The sequence below is a fragment of the Netta rufina genome (assembly GCF_964035555.1).
Source record: "Netta rufina genome assembly, chromosome: 24".
In the NCBI taxonomy this organism is placed as follows: Eukaryota; Metazoa; Chordata; class Aves; order Anseriformes; family Anatidae; genus Netta; species Netta rufina.
Genome location: NC_140148.1, coordinates 3330782 through 3347668, shown reverse-complemented (window position 1 = coordinate 3347668; position 16887 = coordinate 3330782). Strand labels below are relative to the sequence as shown.

At 57.6% G+C, this 16887-nt stretch overlaps 1 protein-coding gene across 1 annotated transcript in view; it reads left to right on the top strand.

Annotated features, from left to right (window-relative positions):
- ACE (angiotensin I converting enzyme) overlaps positions 1-16417 on the top strand; it is a 16634-nt gene extending 217 nt beyond the window's left edge. Inside the window, exons 1-25 of the mRNA XM_084300932.1 lie at positions 1-18; positions 2891-3058; positions 4261-4348; positions 4623-4766; positions 5001-5192; positions 5319-5416; positions 5926-6098; positions 6351-6574; positions 8293-8437; positions 8729-8827; positions 9049-9171; positions 9663-9874; positions 10383-10519; positions 10792-10950; positions 11359-11446; positions 11648-11791; positions 12020-12211; positions 12432-12529; positions 12824-12996; positions 13456-13679; positions 13901-14045; positions 14252-14350; positions 14775-14897; positions 15445-15632; positions 15913-16417. The exon at positions 1-18 is cut by the window's left edge and continues 217 nt beyond it. Of these exons, the coding sequence (XP_084157058.1) occupies positions 1-18; positions 2891-3058; positions 4261-4348; positions 4623-4766; positions 5001-5192; positions 5319-5416; positions 5926-6098; positions 6351-6574; positions 8293-8437; positions 8729-8827; positions 9049-9171; positions 9663-9874; positions 10383-10519; positions 10792-10950; positions 11359-11446; positions 11648-11791; positions 12020-12211; positions 12432-12529; positions 12824-12996; positions 13456-13679; positions 13901-14045; positions 14252-14350; positions 14775-14897; positions 15445-15632; positions 15913-16112 (3654 nt within the window). The 3' untranslated portion in view covers positions 16113-16417. The remainder of the gene's footprint in view (positions 19-2890; positions 3059-4260; positions 4349-4622; positions 4767-5000; positions 5193-5318; positions 5417-5925; positions 6099-6350; positions 6575-8292; positions 8438-8728; positions 8828-9048; positions 9172-9662; positions 9875-10382; positions 10520-10791; positions 10951-11358; positions 11447-11647; positions 11792-12019; positions 12212-12431; positions 12530-12823; positions 12997-13455; positions 13680-13900; positions 14046-14251; positions 14351-14774; positions 14898-15444; positions 15633-15912) is intronic.
- The last annotated feature ends 470 nt before the right edge of the window (positions 16418-16887 follow it).

Below are 16887 nucleotides of genomic sequence, written 5' to 3'. Positions count from 1 at the left end.
ACCAACGGTGCCCTGCAGGTGGGTGCTGGCACGGGGTGCTGCTGGGGGGGCTCCGGCAGGGTGGGGAGGGCTGGCAGGGTCCCCTTCGTCCCCACGGGTTCCTTTTGAAGCACCCCAAGGTGCTGTCCCGGGACTCGGATGCTTGGCTTGGGAATGGTTTTGTCCCCAAAACTGGCTCTCCGGAGAGCCCCTGCCCCAGTGCAGCAGCCCTGGCCCCGCAGCAGAGCCTGGGTTTATTTTTAGAGGTGTTTCCCTCTGCCCAGAACCTTCCACTTTCCTTCCCCCCCTTCCCAGGCTGGGGTCAGGTGTCGAGTGTCCCCGTCCCTGCCCGGCACCACGTCCCCAGCACTGTGCCATGCCCCAGCCCCACGGGAGCCCCAGACGTGAAGGAGCAGCAGGGTGGCACCGGGGCACTCCAGCACATGGGGACAAGCTGGCTGGGGGGGAGGTTGTACGTTTCGGCGTGGGCTGGAGCTGCTCTCAGTTGCACGAGCTTGGCCCCTGCCCTGCATGGACGCTCCCCCAGATCTTGTCATACCTGGGGGGCTGCCACAGCCACGGCGTGGGGACATGTCCATGGGGACACAGACACGGCGCTGTGTGCAGCTCGGAGCCATACATCCCTCCCCATGTAGCTTATGGGGTCAGCACAACAAATATGTGACCAGCATGTGTTTGGGAACCTGAGTGTTACCTCCACACCTCAAATAATGTCACGCAACGCCCCAGAGCCCAGCCAGAAGCCCGTGGGCAGGAGGCACATGGTGTGCTGCACGTCTGTCTGTGTGGGACACAGCAGTGAGTCGCTGGGGTGGCGGGGGACAAACACTGCCAACTTGGCAGGACACCCAGCGTGCCCCTCCAGCCTTTTTCGGCCAGCTAGCGCTGTCCAGGCACGCACCCAGCCGCTGTCTGGCAGATGTTGTGGTGGGGCTGGGGACCTTTGGGTGCCGCGGGGGCATCCCGGCTTCAGCAGGCTGCAAGGAGGGGCTGGGGAGCACCTTGTGTGGATTTTGCTCGGGGACATTCCCAGACCAGCCCACTTTCCCATGTTAATAAATACCTGAGGATCACGGCTGAGTGCTCCCTGTGATCTCAAGGCTTATCGGGCCACCCTGTTCCCCTCCCAGTAGCTCCCAGATAGTTTTGGGGACAAGAGGGGAAAACAGACAGGACTTTTCTGGCTGCTCTGCCCAAAGCTGTGCCCACTCTGAGAAATGCTCAGAGCACCCTGCAGAGCTAAAAACACCCTGGTGGTGCCCAGCACACTATTTGCTTGAGCCTGACACAGATGGAGAGGGAGAGGAGGGGATCTGGCCCCTGAAATCAGCCCTTCAAAGGGGCAGCAGAGACGCGTGTTGTGCAATGGGGAGGCACTGAGAACTAAAGGGTTAACAGGGCTCGAGGTGGACAGCAGGACCTGAAAGGCAGAATTTGGGGGATTTGGTGAACCTTTGGGCCAGGCAAACCCTGCTCAGGTCTAGAGCACAGAGGAGCTGAGCCAGGCCAGCCCAGAGGTGTGGGCTCCCCCGGGACCTGTCCCCAAAGACGTGGCCAGGGGACAAAGTGACATGGGGGGGCATCAGGCTAAATGCAGGGCAGCAGCCCCTGGCCTTGTGGGGATGGACAGAGGGACACTGGAATGACAGACAGGCAGGGACGGCCGTGGCAAGGGGTCTGGGGCAGAGCCTCTGGCCTCAGCTCGCTCCACCGGAGCTGTCAGGAGAGTTTAGGGCACAAATCGCCTGACCTAACACAGGCGTCTGTTCAAGAAGGAGATGAAACACAGCTGGACTCTGCCTCCTACAGCTCCCTGGCTCAGAAACGGGGTCTGGGAAGGGATAAAACATCCCTCGTGAGCCTCCACGCTTCGTGGGTGACTCCCATTGATACAAGGGCATCTTGCTCCAGGGTGGGGGCTGTCGCGTCCCGGTGGGATGGGGAGCCGGGGCCGGATGGTACCGGGGTGAGGGTGGAGGTGCTGGGATGCCCAAGGCGGGAGGTGGGCACCCAGCTCTGCTTTAGGCATCTCCCCTCCCTGTCCCCGAGCAACCTCTGGCCACACCACGCTGTAACTCCCTTCCCTCCCGAGAGAATGTGATGATTAAAATAAAACAACCCGGGCTTGTTGGAACCAGGCTGGAAACGCCACGAATTACAGCTAATGAGCTCCATAAATCACAATGGGACAGCACGGGCAGCGAGCAGGCGTTCTGCATGTTCTCACTGCTCACTGCCCGGGCTGATGCACTCCCAAAAAATCAGCATTTCCACGCTGGCCACGTGGATGCTACCGCCCGCGATGCGCCTCGTCCCAAAATCGTGGCTGCCGGCTGCAGCTCCAGCTGCCTAAATAACCCCTGCAGCGCAGGCTGCTCCCACTGTCCCACGGCCTTGGGAAGCGAGGTCGGGGCTGGCAGTGCTGGATAAGGGTAATGGGGTACCCAAAACCGGGGGCATCTCCAGGAGGTTGCATCTCTGCAAGGCAAAACCCAGAGATGGGGCTTATAGGGCACAGAGCAGGGGGATGCAGCTAAACGTTGCTCGAGCACGGATATAATGATGCTGGCACAATGGCCCACAAGCATCCAACACCCTGCCCACGGGACACGGACCCCCCGTCCTAATATCCCCATCCCACCCAGGGCACAACACCACTTCCAAAACAACCTCAAAATCTACTCCTTGGGTGCTCTGCGAGGCGAGCGGGGGCTGCAGATGTTGCCTCTTCGGCTGGAAACTGTTGTCTCTTTCTATAAATGTCACGGCTCAGGGACAGCCCTGCCTGCCACCGCATGTCCCCTGCCCTCTGGCTCACTCAAACCCCGTGACTCTGAGCGCAGTGTCACGTCCCGGCGCTGGTCCCCACGTCCCCTCTCTCACCGCGCAGGTTGAGGCATCGCTGGAGGAGCAAAACTTCACAGAGGCATGGGGCAAGAAAGCCAAGGAGCTCTATGGCGACATCTGGAGCAACTTCAGTGACACCCAGCTGAAGAAAATCATCGGCTCCATCCAGACCCTGGGGCCCTCCAACCTGCCCCTGGACAAGCGACAGCAGGTAGGCAAGGCTGTGGTGAAGCCCTGGGAGATGCTTGGGTGCTGCGATTCCCCCTCAAAGCCTTTTTTCCTGAGCGTGCAGAGTCTGCTGCTGGCCCCTCAGCTGCATTTTGTAGGGTCTCCTGGAGGCTGAAAACTGGGGAAAAGTGATGGAAGGGGGGAGATGGGAGCTGGGGTCCCACCTCGGGGAGGTCACACAGCCAGGATCTGTCCCTAACGTCAGTTTGGAGCTACCTGCAAGCAGGGGCTGGAGATTTCCTGCTTACATTGAGCAGCCTTGGGCGTTCCCTGGACGCCGGCCAGGCTGTGCCCATGGCTGGGGCCAGCTGGCTTGAGCGCCCTCAGACACAGCCCAGCAAACAGGAGGGCTGTGGCAGCCACCTGGCTCCCTGTGCACCCGGAGCGGCTGTGACCGGTGGCACAGACCAGCAGCAGCGACATCAGGACAGCCTTCCCCATCACAGCCCCGAGCTTGCGGGGTCCTTTAATTAAATGCAAGTAAAATGCTCGAGGCAGCGATTCCTGCACATCTCCAGTGGCTCCCGGGGCACCTCCCCACCGAAACCCTGCTTGGCTTGCAAGCCCGGTAATACAATCCTCACTGGAGCAGCGTCAGCCCCAGTTCCTTCCCGGAAACCTGTCCCTGATAACAGAAAGGATCCCATCTCCCTGCACATCACCCACGTTTCTCCCCGCCCGCAGCCACCGCCGTCCCCTCCGGAGCAGAGGAATGGGAGCAGAGAGAGGGGGACGGCGCGGGGGAATTTCCGTCCCTGGGAATGGGCTCCCCGAGCAGGTTCCAGGAAACCTCCCGTTGCTATTGTTTGCTGTTGTTGAAGCTCACAGAAATAAATACCCTCCCCTCCTCCTGTGGTTTTTCTTTTTTTTTTTTTTTTTTTTTTTTTTTTTTGCCCGCTTAGATAAACAGCCTGTGCCGCAGCCCTTCTGACGAAGGGCGTTATAAATAGCCGTGCTCCGGGACACGGAGGGGGCTCGGTGAGCGGCCGTGCGTGGGCTGTCTGTCCCAAAGTGCAGAAACAACGGGTGACAACACACACCTCACCCCAAATAAAGCACTGTATAAACACCCCGATCCTCCTTTGGACACACACACGTGCTCTGGAGATGGGAAGTCTTTGTAAATCCCTCCTCAACAGCCCTTCCCACCCTCTTCCAGCCCCAATGCCTTTTCCCTCCCCGCAGTACAACACCATCCTGAGCGACATGGACAAAATCTACTCCACGGCCAAGGTGTGCCCGGCCAACGATACCTGCTGGGAGCTGGAGCCAGGTGCGGTCCTGTCCCCAACCCTGTCCCCATCCCCATCCCAGTCCCCATCCTCATCTCCGTCCCCTGCTTAGGGTCTGCTCCTGATGAGCACCCCCAGGCTCTGACTTCTCCCTGGTCCCAAATTCCCATTGGGATGGGGTTGGCAGGGTCCTGGTCCACATTCACAGGGCTGTCCTGGGGTGCGGATGGCTCGATTTGGGTCAATTTTGTGCCCCACTCCCGCACGTCCTTCCCGCTTGGATCTTTCATGTCCCGTGTGTCCCTTTTGTCTCAGACCTCTCGGACATCATGGCCACGTCCCGCAGCTACAAGAAGCTCCTGTATGCCTGGGAGGGCTGGCACAACGCCGCAGGAAACCCGCTGCGTGCCAAGTACGAGGAGTTCGTGCAGCTGAGCAACGAGGCGTACCGGATGGACGGTGCGAGCGGGATGGGGACGTGGTGGGTCAGGGAGCAGGGTGGGAAGAGGGGCAACACAGTGTCCTGCTCTCCCCATCCCACTTCATCCAGCCTCCATTTCACTTCTGTCCTGGTGTTGACACCCTGGGGAAGGTGCAAAAATCCTACTGGTGCCCAACAGGCCCAGCTCTTGGGGCTGGATGTGGGGCAGCCCCTTGGGGATGGAGCTGGGGGTCATCACTGCCTCCCTGCAGGCTTCGAGGACACGGGCAGCTACTGGCGCTCCTGGTACGACTCAGCCTCCTTCGAGGATGACCTGGAGCATCTCTACCACCAGCTGGAGCCGCTCTACCTCAACCTGCACGCCTTTGTCCGGAGGAAACTGTATGACCGCTACGGCCCCAAATACGTCAACCTGAAGGGTCCCATCCCTGCCCACCTCCTGGGTAAGAGCCAGGGGTCCTGGTGGGACTGCAGAGCCGTGGTGGGATGGCGGGTGGTCCCACTTATTGCTGTGTTTCTCTTCCTCCTGACCCACCCCTGGGTCTGCTCTGTCTGCTTTCTCTCCTCAGGCAACATGTGGGCTCAGCAATGGAACAACATCTATGACCTGATGGTCCCCTACCCTGAGAAGCCCAACCTTGATGTGACAAGCACCATGGTGGATCAGGTAATGGGCTGAGGGACCTGCTAGGGCACCACTGGGAAAAAAGGGGGGATACGTTGGCCAGGGCTTCCCCATAACTTTGATCCTATGGAAGTGGTTGCCCACATCTGCATATGGGACAGTAGAAAAAACAGGTTTGGGAGGGGTAGGGACAGAGAAATGGCCCTGCGCCCACTCCAGCAATAGCCAGAGAGGCAGCAGGTGGGAAAAGAGGCAGGCTGGTGTGGTGGGAGCAGTGCTGGTCCTTACGCTGGGGGCTGCATCCCCACCATCACTCATCTCCAAGCCCTCCTGAGACACCTGTCCTGCTCCTATCTCCTGTCCGTTCTGGGCACCAGCACTGCTGCTTGGTGCTGCTTAGGGACGCTCACCCCATTTCTGGGGATGGAGCTTCCCATCAGGGTGAGAGGGGCAGGAGCCCCTCCCTGTGGTGCTGTGGGAGTATCAAAGGTGATGCCCAAGGCATGGGCAGTCCTTTCCTTGGCCATAACCTGCTGCCTCCTGCCCTCCAGGGCTGGAATGCCACCCACATGTTCCGGGTCTCGGAGGAGTTCTTCACCTCCCTGGGGCTGTTGGAGATGCCCCCTGAGTTTTGGGACAAGTCCATGCTGGAGAAGCCGACGGATGGGCGGGAGGTGGTGTGTCACGCCTCGGCCTGGGACTTCTACAACCGCAAGGACTTCAGGTGCGTGGGGCCACACAGGGGCCCAGGGCTATGGGACAAGAGCTTCTTCCACCCCCTTGGTGGTCACTATTTTGGGTACCCCATCACCATCTGGGGTAAGGTTTCAGGGCACCACATAGCTGTGCCTTCCCCTCTACTGGGTTTTTCCTCTTTCCCATGGGGTGCTGCCACCCTCTAAGGGTCCTTCCCACTGGGGATGTGCGTGGGCAGACCAGGGACCCTCACCGAGCTCAGGCATCGCTCCTTTCACAGGATCAAGCAGTGCACAACGGTGACCATGGAGCAGCTGTTCACAGTGCACCACGAGATGGGCCACGTGCAGTACTACCTGCAGTACAAGGACCAGCCCGTCTCCTTCCGCAGCGGGGCCAACCCCGGCTTCCACGAGGCCATCGGAGATGTCATGTCCCTGTCCGTCTCCACCCCCAGCCACCTCAAGAAAATCGGACTCCTCAGCAGTGCCACCGAGGACGCGGGTATGGCAGCTGCCCTAGGACCAGGAGGGTTCATGGGACACTGACCATGGCACCAGGAAGGGTTTGGGATGTGCCAGGGCAGGCTGCAGCCTGGCAATGCAGCCCTGAGCAGGACAAACCCCGTGGTTGACACAAACCTTTCAACCATCCTTAGTTCGACGGACCTTTACTCTACAATTACCCTAAAGGAGGCTGTAGCGAGATGGGAATCGGTCTCTCCTCCAAGTGCCAAGTGATAAGACAAGAGGAAGTGGGCTTAATTTGTATCAGGGGAGGCTTAGGTCAGATATTAGGAAAAATTTCTTCACTGAAAGGGTTGTGAAATGTTGGAACTGGCTGTCCAAGACAGTAGATGAGTCACTATCCCGGGAGGTCTTCAAAAAACTTAGAGATGTAGAGCTTAGTGGTTGAACGGTGGGCTTGGCAGTGCTAGGTTAAAGGTTGGACGAGATGATCTTGGAAATCTTTTCCAACTTAATTGATTCCATAATCCTGGTTCTTGTTGCCATGGGTCCATGCATATACACCTCCTTGGGTCCATGCATGACCCCTTCTGGGCTCTGTGGGCAACTTCTTGGCTCCATCCTCTTCACCACCAGAAGCAGCAGCAATGCTCCCTGGAGCCTTGTCTGTTCCCTTCCCCTCCCCAGCAGAGACTCAAACCGAAAGCAGCACCTATGGTGTTTATTGGTTTTGACATTTCCAGTGTCTCCCCTTCCTGTCCACCCGGGAGCTCACCACGTAGCTCTGCGGAGGCGGCACCGAGTGCTCGCTCAGACAACCCGCCTGGTCACAAGGACAGGCAGCGGGTGACACATCCGCCTGCCAGCCAGTGCAGAGGAGGAGGACTTGTCGCTGCAGGACGTTTCCCAGCTTGGCAAGGGTCTGCACACCCCCCCACACCTCCCAGCCAACACGTCAAACCAGACAGCAGCAGAGGAAACCAAGCGTTCGCAGAGCCCTGCCGCAGGCGGCTGCTTTGCGGAGGAGGGCCAGTCCCGGGTCCTCCTGCCTTGTCGTTAAATCTGTTTCGTGATGGGGAAGCCGTCACAGCAGCCAAAATTGTTGGGCTGATGCTGCACAAACATCACGGAGCAGATGGTCGCTGCCTCAAGGCATCGCTGCCTGACTTGGCGGCCGCGCCACCACCGTGGTGGCAGCCAGCAGCCCGTCGGGGCAGTGCTGCCAACCCCTTCCCGACCCTACAGCTGCAGCTGGGTCTCCAGCTGGTCCTTCTTTAGTCTTCCTTTGCTCAAGGTGAAGGGGAAAGCAGATGTCACCATCACCTGTGCTCCGCGTGGTATGGTGGTGACTGCCCCAGGTCTGGATCCAAACCATGGCAGCCTTTGCTTTGGTGTGCCAGCCCTGGGGACCAAATCCCTTTCACCCTGAAGCCCCTGTAGGGTGAACGTGTTAACAGGGAGCCCTTAGAGTTACCCTCACCAGAGACTTCTCCAGGCTTCAGGCAAGGGGACACCAGGCTTGTCACTCCCATTGCTCCCATTCAGTAGAAAGACAAGTTGCCCCAAGCAGGAGCTGCAGTCAGAAAAACATCCTGTGTCCTGTGCACAAATTTCTAAGGATCACAATTATATGTTGAAATGTTGTTCCAACCTCTCATCCATCTCTCCTCACCCCACTGCCAACAAAAACCCAGTGACCATAGTGCCGCCCGCCAGGGCTCCTTCCCGACCTCATTCGGGCTCTGTTTCATGCAGAGAGCAACATCAACTACTTGCTGAAGATGGCCTTGGAGAAGATCGCCTTCCTGCCCTTTGGCTACCTCATCGACCAGTGGCGCTGGAACGTGTTCAATGGCCACACGCCCCCCAGTCGTTACAACTACGACTGGTGGTATCTGAGGTAGGGGACAGTGGCAGAGGGTGGATACATGCATGGAAGCTGAGGGTGTGCAAGGATGGAGGGTGGGCAGAAAGGAAGAAGGGGCCATGGAGATGGCTGGAGAAAGATGGGTGGAGGGGTGGAGGGGTGGGAGGGAGAAATGCATAGGAGGGTGGGTTGAGGATCGGGAAGACATGGAAGGACACTAATTGTGCAGATCTCTTCAGCACTGTGCCTTCATTTCCTGTTCCCTGCCTTGGTTCCTCTGGCTCCCTCTTTCCAGCTCATGTTCTTGTTCTCTGTTGCCTACAGAACTAAATACCAGGGTATCTGTGCTCCAATTTCGAGGAACGAAAGCAACTTCGACCCTGGGGCAAAGTACCACATCCCTGGGAACACCCCTTACATCAGGTAGAGGAGGTGCTGGGAAGGGGATGGAGGCTTGGGGCAGGGGGTGTGGGGACCCCAACTCTTCAGGCAGGGACTGGGATGCATTGCTCAAGACACAGACACCATCCAACACTTGGGAGCACAAATGGTGGGGAGCAGATGTGTGGCAAGGTGCCTTCAGCCATGCCCTGGGACTCATCTGCTTTGTCCCTGGTGCTCACCTTCACGGCCTTCCTCGGCAGGTACTTTGTGAGCTTCATCCTCCAGTTCCAGTTTCACAAGGCGCTGTGCCAGGCGGCCAACCACACCGGTCCCCTACACACCTGTGACATCTACATGTCCAAAGAGGCTGGAGCCAAACTCAGGTGGGGACAGAGAAGGGTCGGGACAATCGCCATGGGCAGATGTGTGCGTGGAAGCTGATGGTGTGCAAGGAAGAAAGGAAGGAAAGAAGAAAGGAAGGAAGGAAAAAGTGGCCATGGAGATGGCTGGAGAAATAGCTTTGCAGATGGATGGATGGATAGATGGAAATACAAGGAAGCACTGGGGTGGGGTGAGTGGTCCTCACCAGAGTCCTGCTATTGTCCCTGTCACTAGCTCCCACCCAGACAAGAGGTCACTAAAGCATGTTTGGTTCCTGTAGACTCCCTGGGCGTTAATGAATGCATGAGAATGTGGCGGAAAGTCTTCAGCCCCCAAGCACAGGATAGCTGGGGGGCTTCAGAGGCAGTTTCCAGGCTCACATCCTTCTCAGGAATAGCATCTTCAACCCATGTGAAGCAGAGACACCACCACTGCTTTTCTGCCGTCCATCCTCCGACCTAATGCTGGCTCCTGCTGTCCCACTCCTCTGCAGGGAGGTGCTGAAAGCTGGGTCTTCCAAGTCATGGCAGGAAATCCTGTTCAACCTCACTGGCACGGATAAGATGGACGCTGGGGCCCTCCTGGAGTACTTCAGCCCTGTCACCACCTGGCTTGAGGAGCAGAACAACAAGACCAATGAGGTGCTGGGCTGGCCAGAGTTCGACTGGCGTCCCCCCGTCCCCGAAGGCTACCCCGAAGGCATCGGTAAGGCTGCAGCCCCAGGAGGGACAGGAAAAGTTCTCCCAAGTGCCACCACCAACCCCTAGGCAGGACAGTTCTGGGGGAGATCTCTGCTGTAGATGGGTGAGGTCTCCATGCCAGGAAAGAGAGGAATAACCACCTCCATGTGCAGTCCCACAGGGTCCCATTTTGTGGGTGGTCACATCTTGCTTTGAAGCAGATGCCATATTCCAGCCCCTTGACGTACCGTTGTGCAGAGCTGTGGCCCTGCCACTGTAGTAAGGCCATCAGTCCTGGTGTGACAGGTCATCTGCTTTCAGCTGCATCCTTTCTGCCCAGCTGGAAGGGTTTAGGGCAGGCAGCTTGTCCTGCGATCGCATCCCCAGTCCCGTGGGACGCCTCCACCTTCAGCATGCTCCCAGGCATCCTTCAGCAGACCTGCAACTCTGGGACGTGTTCAGGTGGAGAAACCTCTTGAAAGTCCTCTTGCAAAAAGGACTTCCCCTCTCTTTCCTCTTATCTCTTCCTCTAGACAAAATAGCAGACGAGGCACAAGCTAAAGAGTTCTTGTCCGAGTACAACAGGACGGCCGAGGAGGTGTGGAACGCCTACACTGAGGCGTCCTGGACCTACAACACCAACATCACCGACTACAACAAAGAGATCATGGTATGGAAACAACCCAGGCAACAGCCACGGCAGGCAGCTGGTTCCCATTGCAAATGAGCTCTGAAAGCCAGGACAACCTCTGCTCCTAGCAGAGCTGTAGATGAGAACCCCATTCTCATCCAGAAGGTGACTTGTCCATGAAAAGTCATGCCATGAGGTACCCCCAGGGAAGCCACGGGGAGGTTGTCAGCCATGGCAGGGCAGGTGGTGCTTGTGGTGAAGGCCTGAGTCTCAGGGAGCTCCCTCAGGTAACTCCTCTCCTGCCTTTGCAGCTGGAGAAGAACTTGGCCATGTCCAAGCACACCCTCGAGTATGGGATGAGAGCCAGGCAGTTCGATGCCTCCGACTTCCAGGACCAAACTGTCACACGCATCCTCAAGAAGCTGAGCATCATCGAGAGGGCAGCCCTGCCTGAGGATGAGCTGAAGGAGGTGAGCTGCAAGGGGACAGGGCAGGACGGGCTGTCCTTTGCCACTACCCTGTGGGAAGACACAGGCTTTGCCCAGCTTTTAGGAAATGGCCCTGGGCAGCTGCCCCTGCCCCTGCAGAAGGTGATAGTTTGGTACCTTCTGCACAAAAGCAAGACCCTCACCTCCAGGATTTCTCACCCAAAGGTTGCCTGCCCCAGCCTGCTGTGGGTGCAGCTGCTTGTGTGGCAATGGCACATTGCATGCTGGCCCCATACTTGCCATAGTAACTCAGCTTTGATTCCTTCTGGGGTCATACTTGACCTGCCAGGACAGTGTGGAAGGGGCCAGGGGAACATCCCAATGGGCTGTGTTGTTCCCCAAGAGCAGGAGCAAAGTTAACAAGCTCACATGATTCGATTTCCTTTGCAGTACAACACGCTTCTCTCAGATATGGAGACCACATACAGCGTAGCCAAGGTCTGCAGGGAGAACAAAACCTGTCACCCCCTGGACCCTGGTAAGACCTGGCAGGGTGCTCAGCGAGTCATCTGCAGCAGGCCCAGGAAGGAGGGATTCTTCATAGGGACATGGAGAAGGGTCGTGAAGGGGCCTTTCCACCTTCTCGGTGATGGCCCCTGAGCAGTATATTGGGTCTAGCATCGTTGCATCAGGCTAGCCCAGCCAACGCCATCATCTGGCTTCACTGCTCTCTCTTTAGACCTCACGGACATCCTGGCCAAGTCACAGGACTATGATGAGCTCCTCTTTGTCTGGAAGGGCTGGCGGGATGCTTCTGGGAAGAAAATGAGGAACAACTACAAGCGATACGTGGAACTGAGCAACAAGGCAGCTGTGCTCAACGGTCAGTGTCCTGCTCCTTCAGAGACCCACCAACGTCTCAGCACCCCATGAGCAGAGAATTGAGTTGATCGTCCAACTCAAAGCCAATATCTTGAGGGCATAAAAGTCCCACCAACTGTCATTGGGTCCCCTGTCTCATAGGCATGGAGGGACCTGGGGTGTCTGAGTGGCAAGACAGACTCTTGCCCAAGAAGGGAAGTGTCTGACAGCTCCTTTTGCCCTACCTCAGGCTACACAGACAATGGGGCTTACTGGAGATCCCTGTATGAGACATCCACCTTCGAGGAAGATCTGGAGAAGTTGTACCTGCAGCTGCAGCCCCTGTACCTCAACCTGCATGCCTATGTACGCCGGGCCCTATACAAAAAGTATGGAGCTGAGCACATAAACTTGAAGGGTCCTATTCCTGCTCACCTGCTAGGTAAGGGCTTTGCGGAGGCCTTGAGCAGAGCTGTGTCTCCCACCAGGCATAAATTGCTGCAAGTCATGCCAGGACCTCATGCTTGCATTGTCCTTGTGCAGGCGGTGCAGGGACTGGTGACTGTGCAACCTGGCCACAGACAGGGTAGCCCATCCTGAAAAGTGGGGAGTAACAAGTTGTCTTTGTTCTTCTCCCTCCATCTTCCTCCTGCTCTTCCCAGGCAACATGTGGGCCCAGTCATGGTCCAACATTTTCAACCTGGTGGTGCCCTACCCAGATGCCACCAAGGTGGATGCCACCCCAGCCATGAAGGAACAGGTCAGTGCTTTTACAGTCTGCTCTGGAGATGTCCCCTGGGACCCATCACCCTCTGGCCGCTGGCAACACCCCCATTGCTGAATGCTTTGATGCTGCCAAAAGTTTCCATGACATGCCCTTATTCCTTCCCCATCCAGAAATACCAAGGGCTGGACCCAACAGTAGTTGCCATCAAAGACCTCCCAAGCCCAGAGGAACAAGACTGTCCCCAGCCTCCCATCCTTCCCACAGCCTCCAGCACCCACAGGATCCCCCATTGCCCCTCACCAAATCCTCCATCTGCTCTCTCCCCAGGGCTGGACACCCAAAATGATGTTTGAAGAGTCGGACCGTTTCTTTACCTCCCTGGGCCTCATCCCCATGCCGCAGGAGTTCTGGGACAAATCCATGATCGAGAAGCCGACGGACGGGCGGGAGGTGGTGTGTCACGCCTCAGCATGGGACTTCTACAACCGCAAGGACTTCAGGTGCTTGCAGGGAGCGAGTGGTGCCCCTGGCTCCTATGGTGCTGGGGCAGCATCTTGGTGGGATAAGGGCACACGGGATGGTGCCACCGCGGTGTCTCTTGCTCAGCAGCTGTGGCAGCCCCTCTCTGGCACTGCCACTGGTACCCAAGATGCTGGCATTGATGGCAGAAGTCCCAATAGCAGGGGGAGGGCAACTTATACCTTCCCTGAGCTGCCCAGAAGATGGAAAAGCTGACAAACATAGACAGGGAATGGGCAGGGGCAGCAGGAGAGGCAGAAAGACAGTCAGGGACCAACCCCATGGAGCAGGACCAGCATCAGACCTGGGGAGGGGACACGTGGAAAGAGACCAGAGGGAAACGTAGGTGGTTATGGTACCATAATGGGGTATGGTCGTTCTTGGAGACTTTCACCCCAGCTCTGCCCTTTCTTTTCTCCCCACCCCACGTCCTCATCCAGGATCAAGCAGTGCACTGTGGTGAACATGGATGACCTGATCACGGTGCACCACGAGATGGGCCACGTCCAGTACTTCCTGCAGTACATGGACCAGCCCATCTCATTCCGCGATGGAGCCAACCCTGGCTTCCACGAGGCTATTGGGGACGTTATGGCCTTGTCCGTCTCCACCCCCAAACATCTGCACAGCATCAAGCTGCTGGACCAAGTCACAGAAAACGAAGGTGAGTTGGCATGGGGGCACCCCACGGCACAGGTGGGGGCAGCTGGGGATGCAGAGGGCCAGGATGGGCTGGGCAAGGTAGAAGGGGACACGCACGATGGCTTGGTATGCAGGGAAGAGACAGGATCTGATGGGGACCCTCTGCCCCCGGGCAGAATGACCCACACAGGGTGGAGAGGTGGGCACAGTACCCCCTTGCTCACACCTTCCCACTCTGGACAGAAAGTGACATTAACTACCTGATGAGCGTCGCCCTGGACAAAATCGCCTTCCTGCCCTTCGGGTACCTCATGGACCAGTGGCGCTGGAAGGTGTTTGATGGGCGCATCAAGGAGGACGAGTACAACCAGCAGTGGTGGAACCTCAGGTGTGCTCGAGCTCAGACCTCTCTTTGGTGCAAGGTCCTTGGCCATCGTCCCACTTGGTGTTTTCTCCCTGTGGCCCAGGTGGCTGCAGTGGGACATGATGGGATAACACAACCCCTTACCCTGTCCCCACACCCCGCTGTGTCCCCTCCTGGCTTACCCCACCTTCTCCTCCCCAAACTGAGCTAATTCTCCCTCTCTGGCCCAGGCTGAAGTACCAGGGCTTGTGCCCACCAACACCAAGGTCTGAAGATGACTTTGACCCTGGAGCAAAGTTTCACATCCCTGCCAATGTCCCCTACATCAGGTGAGTGAGCAGGGCTGGGAGGGACACCGCTGAGACAGGTGAGCCCATGCAGAAGCAGGGACCTCTGATTCAGGTGCTAGCAATGGCACCTTGTTTCATGGCTGGAGGGACACCTGGTGGTGCCCATCCCAAAATACCGGGTATATATCAACAGAACCTTAGAGGGAAAGGCTGGATCTAGGGGAAATTTCTCCTTGTCCAAGGGAGGTGGGCTCAGCCACACAGGCAGCTATAAAATGCACACTAAAAGGAAAAAATGGCATCAGCACATTGGACCAAACTGATGCAGGTGGAGATCCAAAGCCAGTGATACTCCTCCAGGCTGGGATTCTGCACCTGGAGGATAAGGGGGAGCACATCCTCCCCCTGCACAGCCACTAGCAGGGTCTGTCCCCGTGTCCTCACCCCTCTGTGGCCCCTCCAGGTACTTTGTCAGCTTCGTGATCCAGTTCCAGTTCCACCAGGCTCTCTGTAACGCAGCTGGGCACACGGGGCCCTTGCACAAGTGTGACATCTACCAGTCCAAGGAGGCCGGGAATCTCTTGGGGTAAGTGCGGGCAGGGCAGAGCCAAGACCTTTATGACCCCAAATACCTCAAAGTCAGGCCACAGCTCTGCGGGACAGCAGAGCCCCTGGTGCTTCATCCTCTCCCTGCCCCAGCAATGCTCCAGTCCCTGGCCCTGGGACATGGGGGACCCTGGGCTGGGTGCTGCAGCTGTGATTGCAAAAGCAGCCACTAGATGGTAGCTGGGCCACTGGCAGGTGGAAGGCTCCCTCCCTCCTCCTCTTCCTCCTCCGCAGCCCCCAGTTCCTTAGGGAAAAGAGCCCCCTTGCTTCAAGGGAAGCACCTGTAAAATTAACGCTTTCACCCATAAACTGATCTGCATCGGTCTGGGTTCCCTGGAAGGCTTTAGGCGTGTAAAACCCCATATCCCACATGCAAAACCTTTTCCCCCACGCTCTGGGCTCACGGATACCAGAAAGCAGAGATCATGCCCCAGGGCTGCTGGCACCAAGAGCCCCAAGCCCTGAAGGCAAGGGCTGGTGGCAAAGGGGCAATGGGGAACCCACTGGAGCCGATTTTTCCCTCGCAGGGAGGCCATGAAGCTGGGTTTCAGCAAGCCGTGGCCTGAAGCCATGCAGCTCATCACGGGGCAGCCCAACATGTCGGCCGAGGCCCTGATGAGCTACTTCCAGCCCCTCATGACGTGGCTGGTGAAGGAGAACGAGAAGAACGGGGAGGTCCTGGGCTGGCCCGAGTACGACTGGACTCCTTACACAGGTACGTGGGAATGGGCTGGACACGGTGGGTCCACGATGGGGGAGAGTATGGTCCTCTCCAGGGTGGGGATGGGGCTCACAGCGGAGATGGAGCTGCCCTGGTACCCCTTGGCCACCCCAAAAACCACAGGGGTTTTGGATGCTCCTCCTTGACTTCCCAGCAAGCCGAGTCTAAAGGAGACAAGTGACCCAAGAGACCAGCAAAGGAGAAGCTGGTGACCCACCACAGCCAGCCCAGAGCCACCAGCACTAACCATGTCCCTCATTTCTCCATTTTCCAGCCGCTCAAAGCCAAGCTGGCTCCTCCGACCGTACCGATTTCCTGGGCATGTCCCTGAGCAGCAAAGAAGCCACAGCAGGTGGCTGGGTCCTGCTCGCCCTGGCACTCGTCTTCGTGATCACCACCATCTTCCTGGGCGTCAAGTTGTCCTCGGCAAGGAGAAAGGCCTTCAAATCCAGCTCAGAAATGGAACTGAAATAAGGCGGACACCGATGGGGGAGCACAGACAGGGTACGAGCGCAGGCACTCGGGCAGGCTGGTGGCAATGCTGTGGGCACGTTCGCCCACGAAGCCATGGGTTTCCACAGCCCAGGACTCCTCTCTCCAATCAGGTTGGACTTTTTTTTTTCCACTATGCAAGAGCCAAAGCAGAAAAGACCTATTTATTTGTCAGCGTCTGCATAAGGGGGAGAGAAATTCAGGCACCGGCAGGCACGGAGCCATCACGGGCTGCCCCCATGCCTGGGGGGCGCAGGTCCAGCCCAGGCACCCACCATCTATCTCCAACCCCTATGCCAGGGTGGCCAAAGCCATGGGGGCTTCAAGTGACAGAGGGCAGGCTTGGGAAGGACAGAGCATGTTTGTGTTCTCTGTCCATCCCTGGTTTGCCCACTGCTGGGCTGTTCGCTTGCATGGATGAAAAATAAACCCATGTCTTGTTACCCCCAGCGCAGCAGCTCGGCTCCTTCTTGTGGGTGGTATCTCCGTGGGATGCTGGGCTGGTGAGAATACAATTTCCTAGGGGTCAATGTGGCTTTTGGGGTCTCCTCCGTCCCCATCATGAAAGCTCAGCATCCCTTTATAGCAGCATCATCACCCCCTAAACATTGGCTCCCGTTGCAGCTGCTGTCTCAGGGTTTCTCCGTAGGGCACAGACCTAACGGAGGGGCTGCATTAGGGCCAGAAAACCCCAGCTGAGAAGTGGGTTTCCAGAAAAGTCCAAGCCTGAGCTGTAATGAGAGTTGAGGGTCACCAA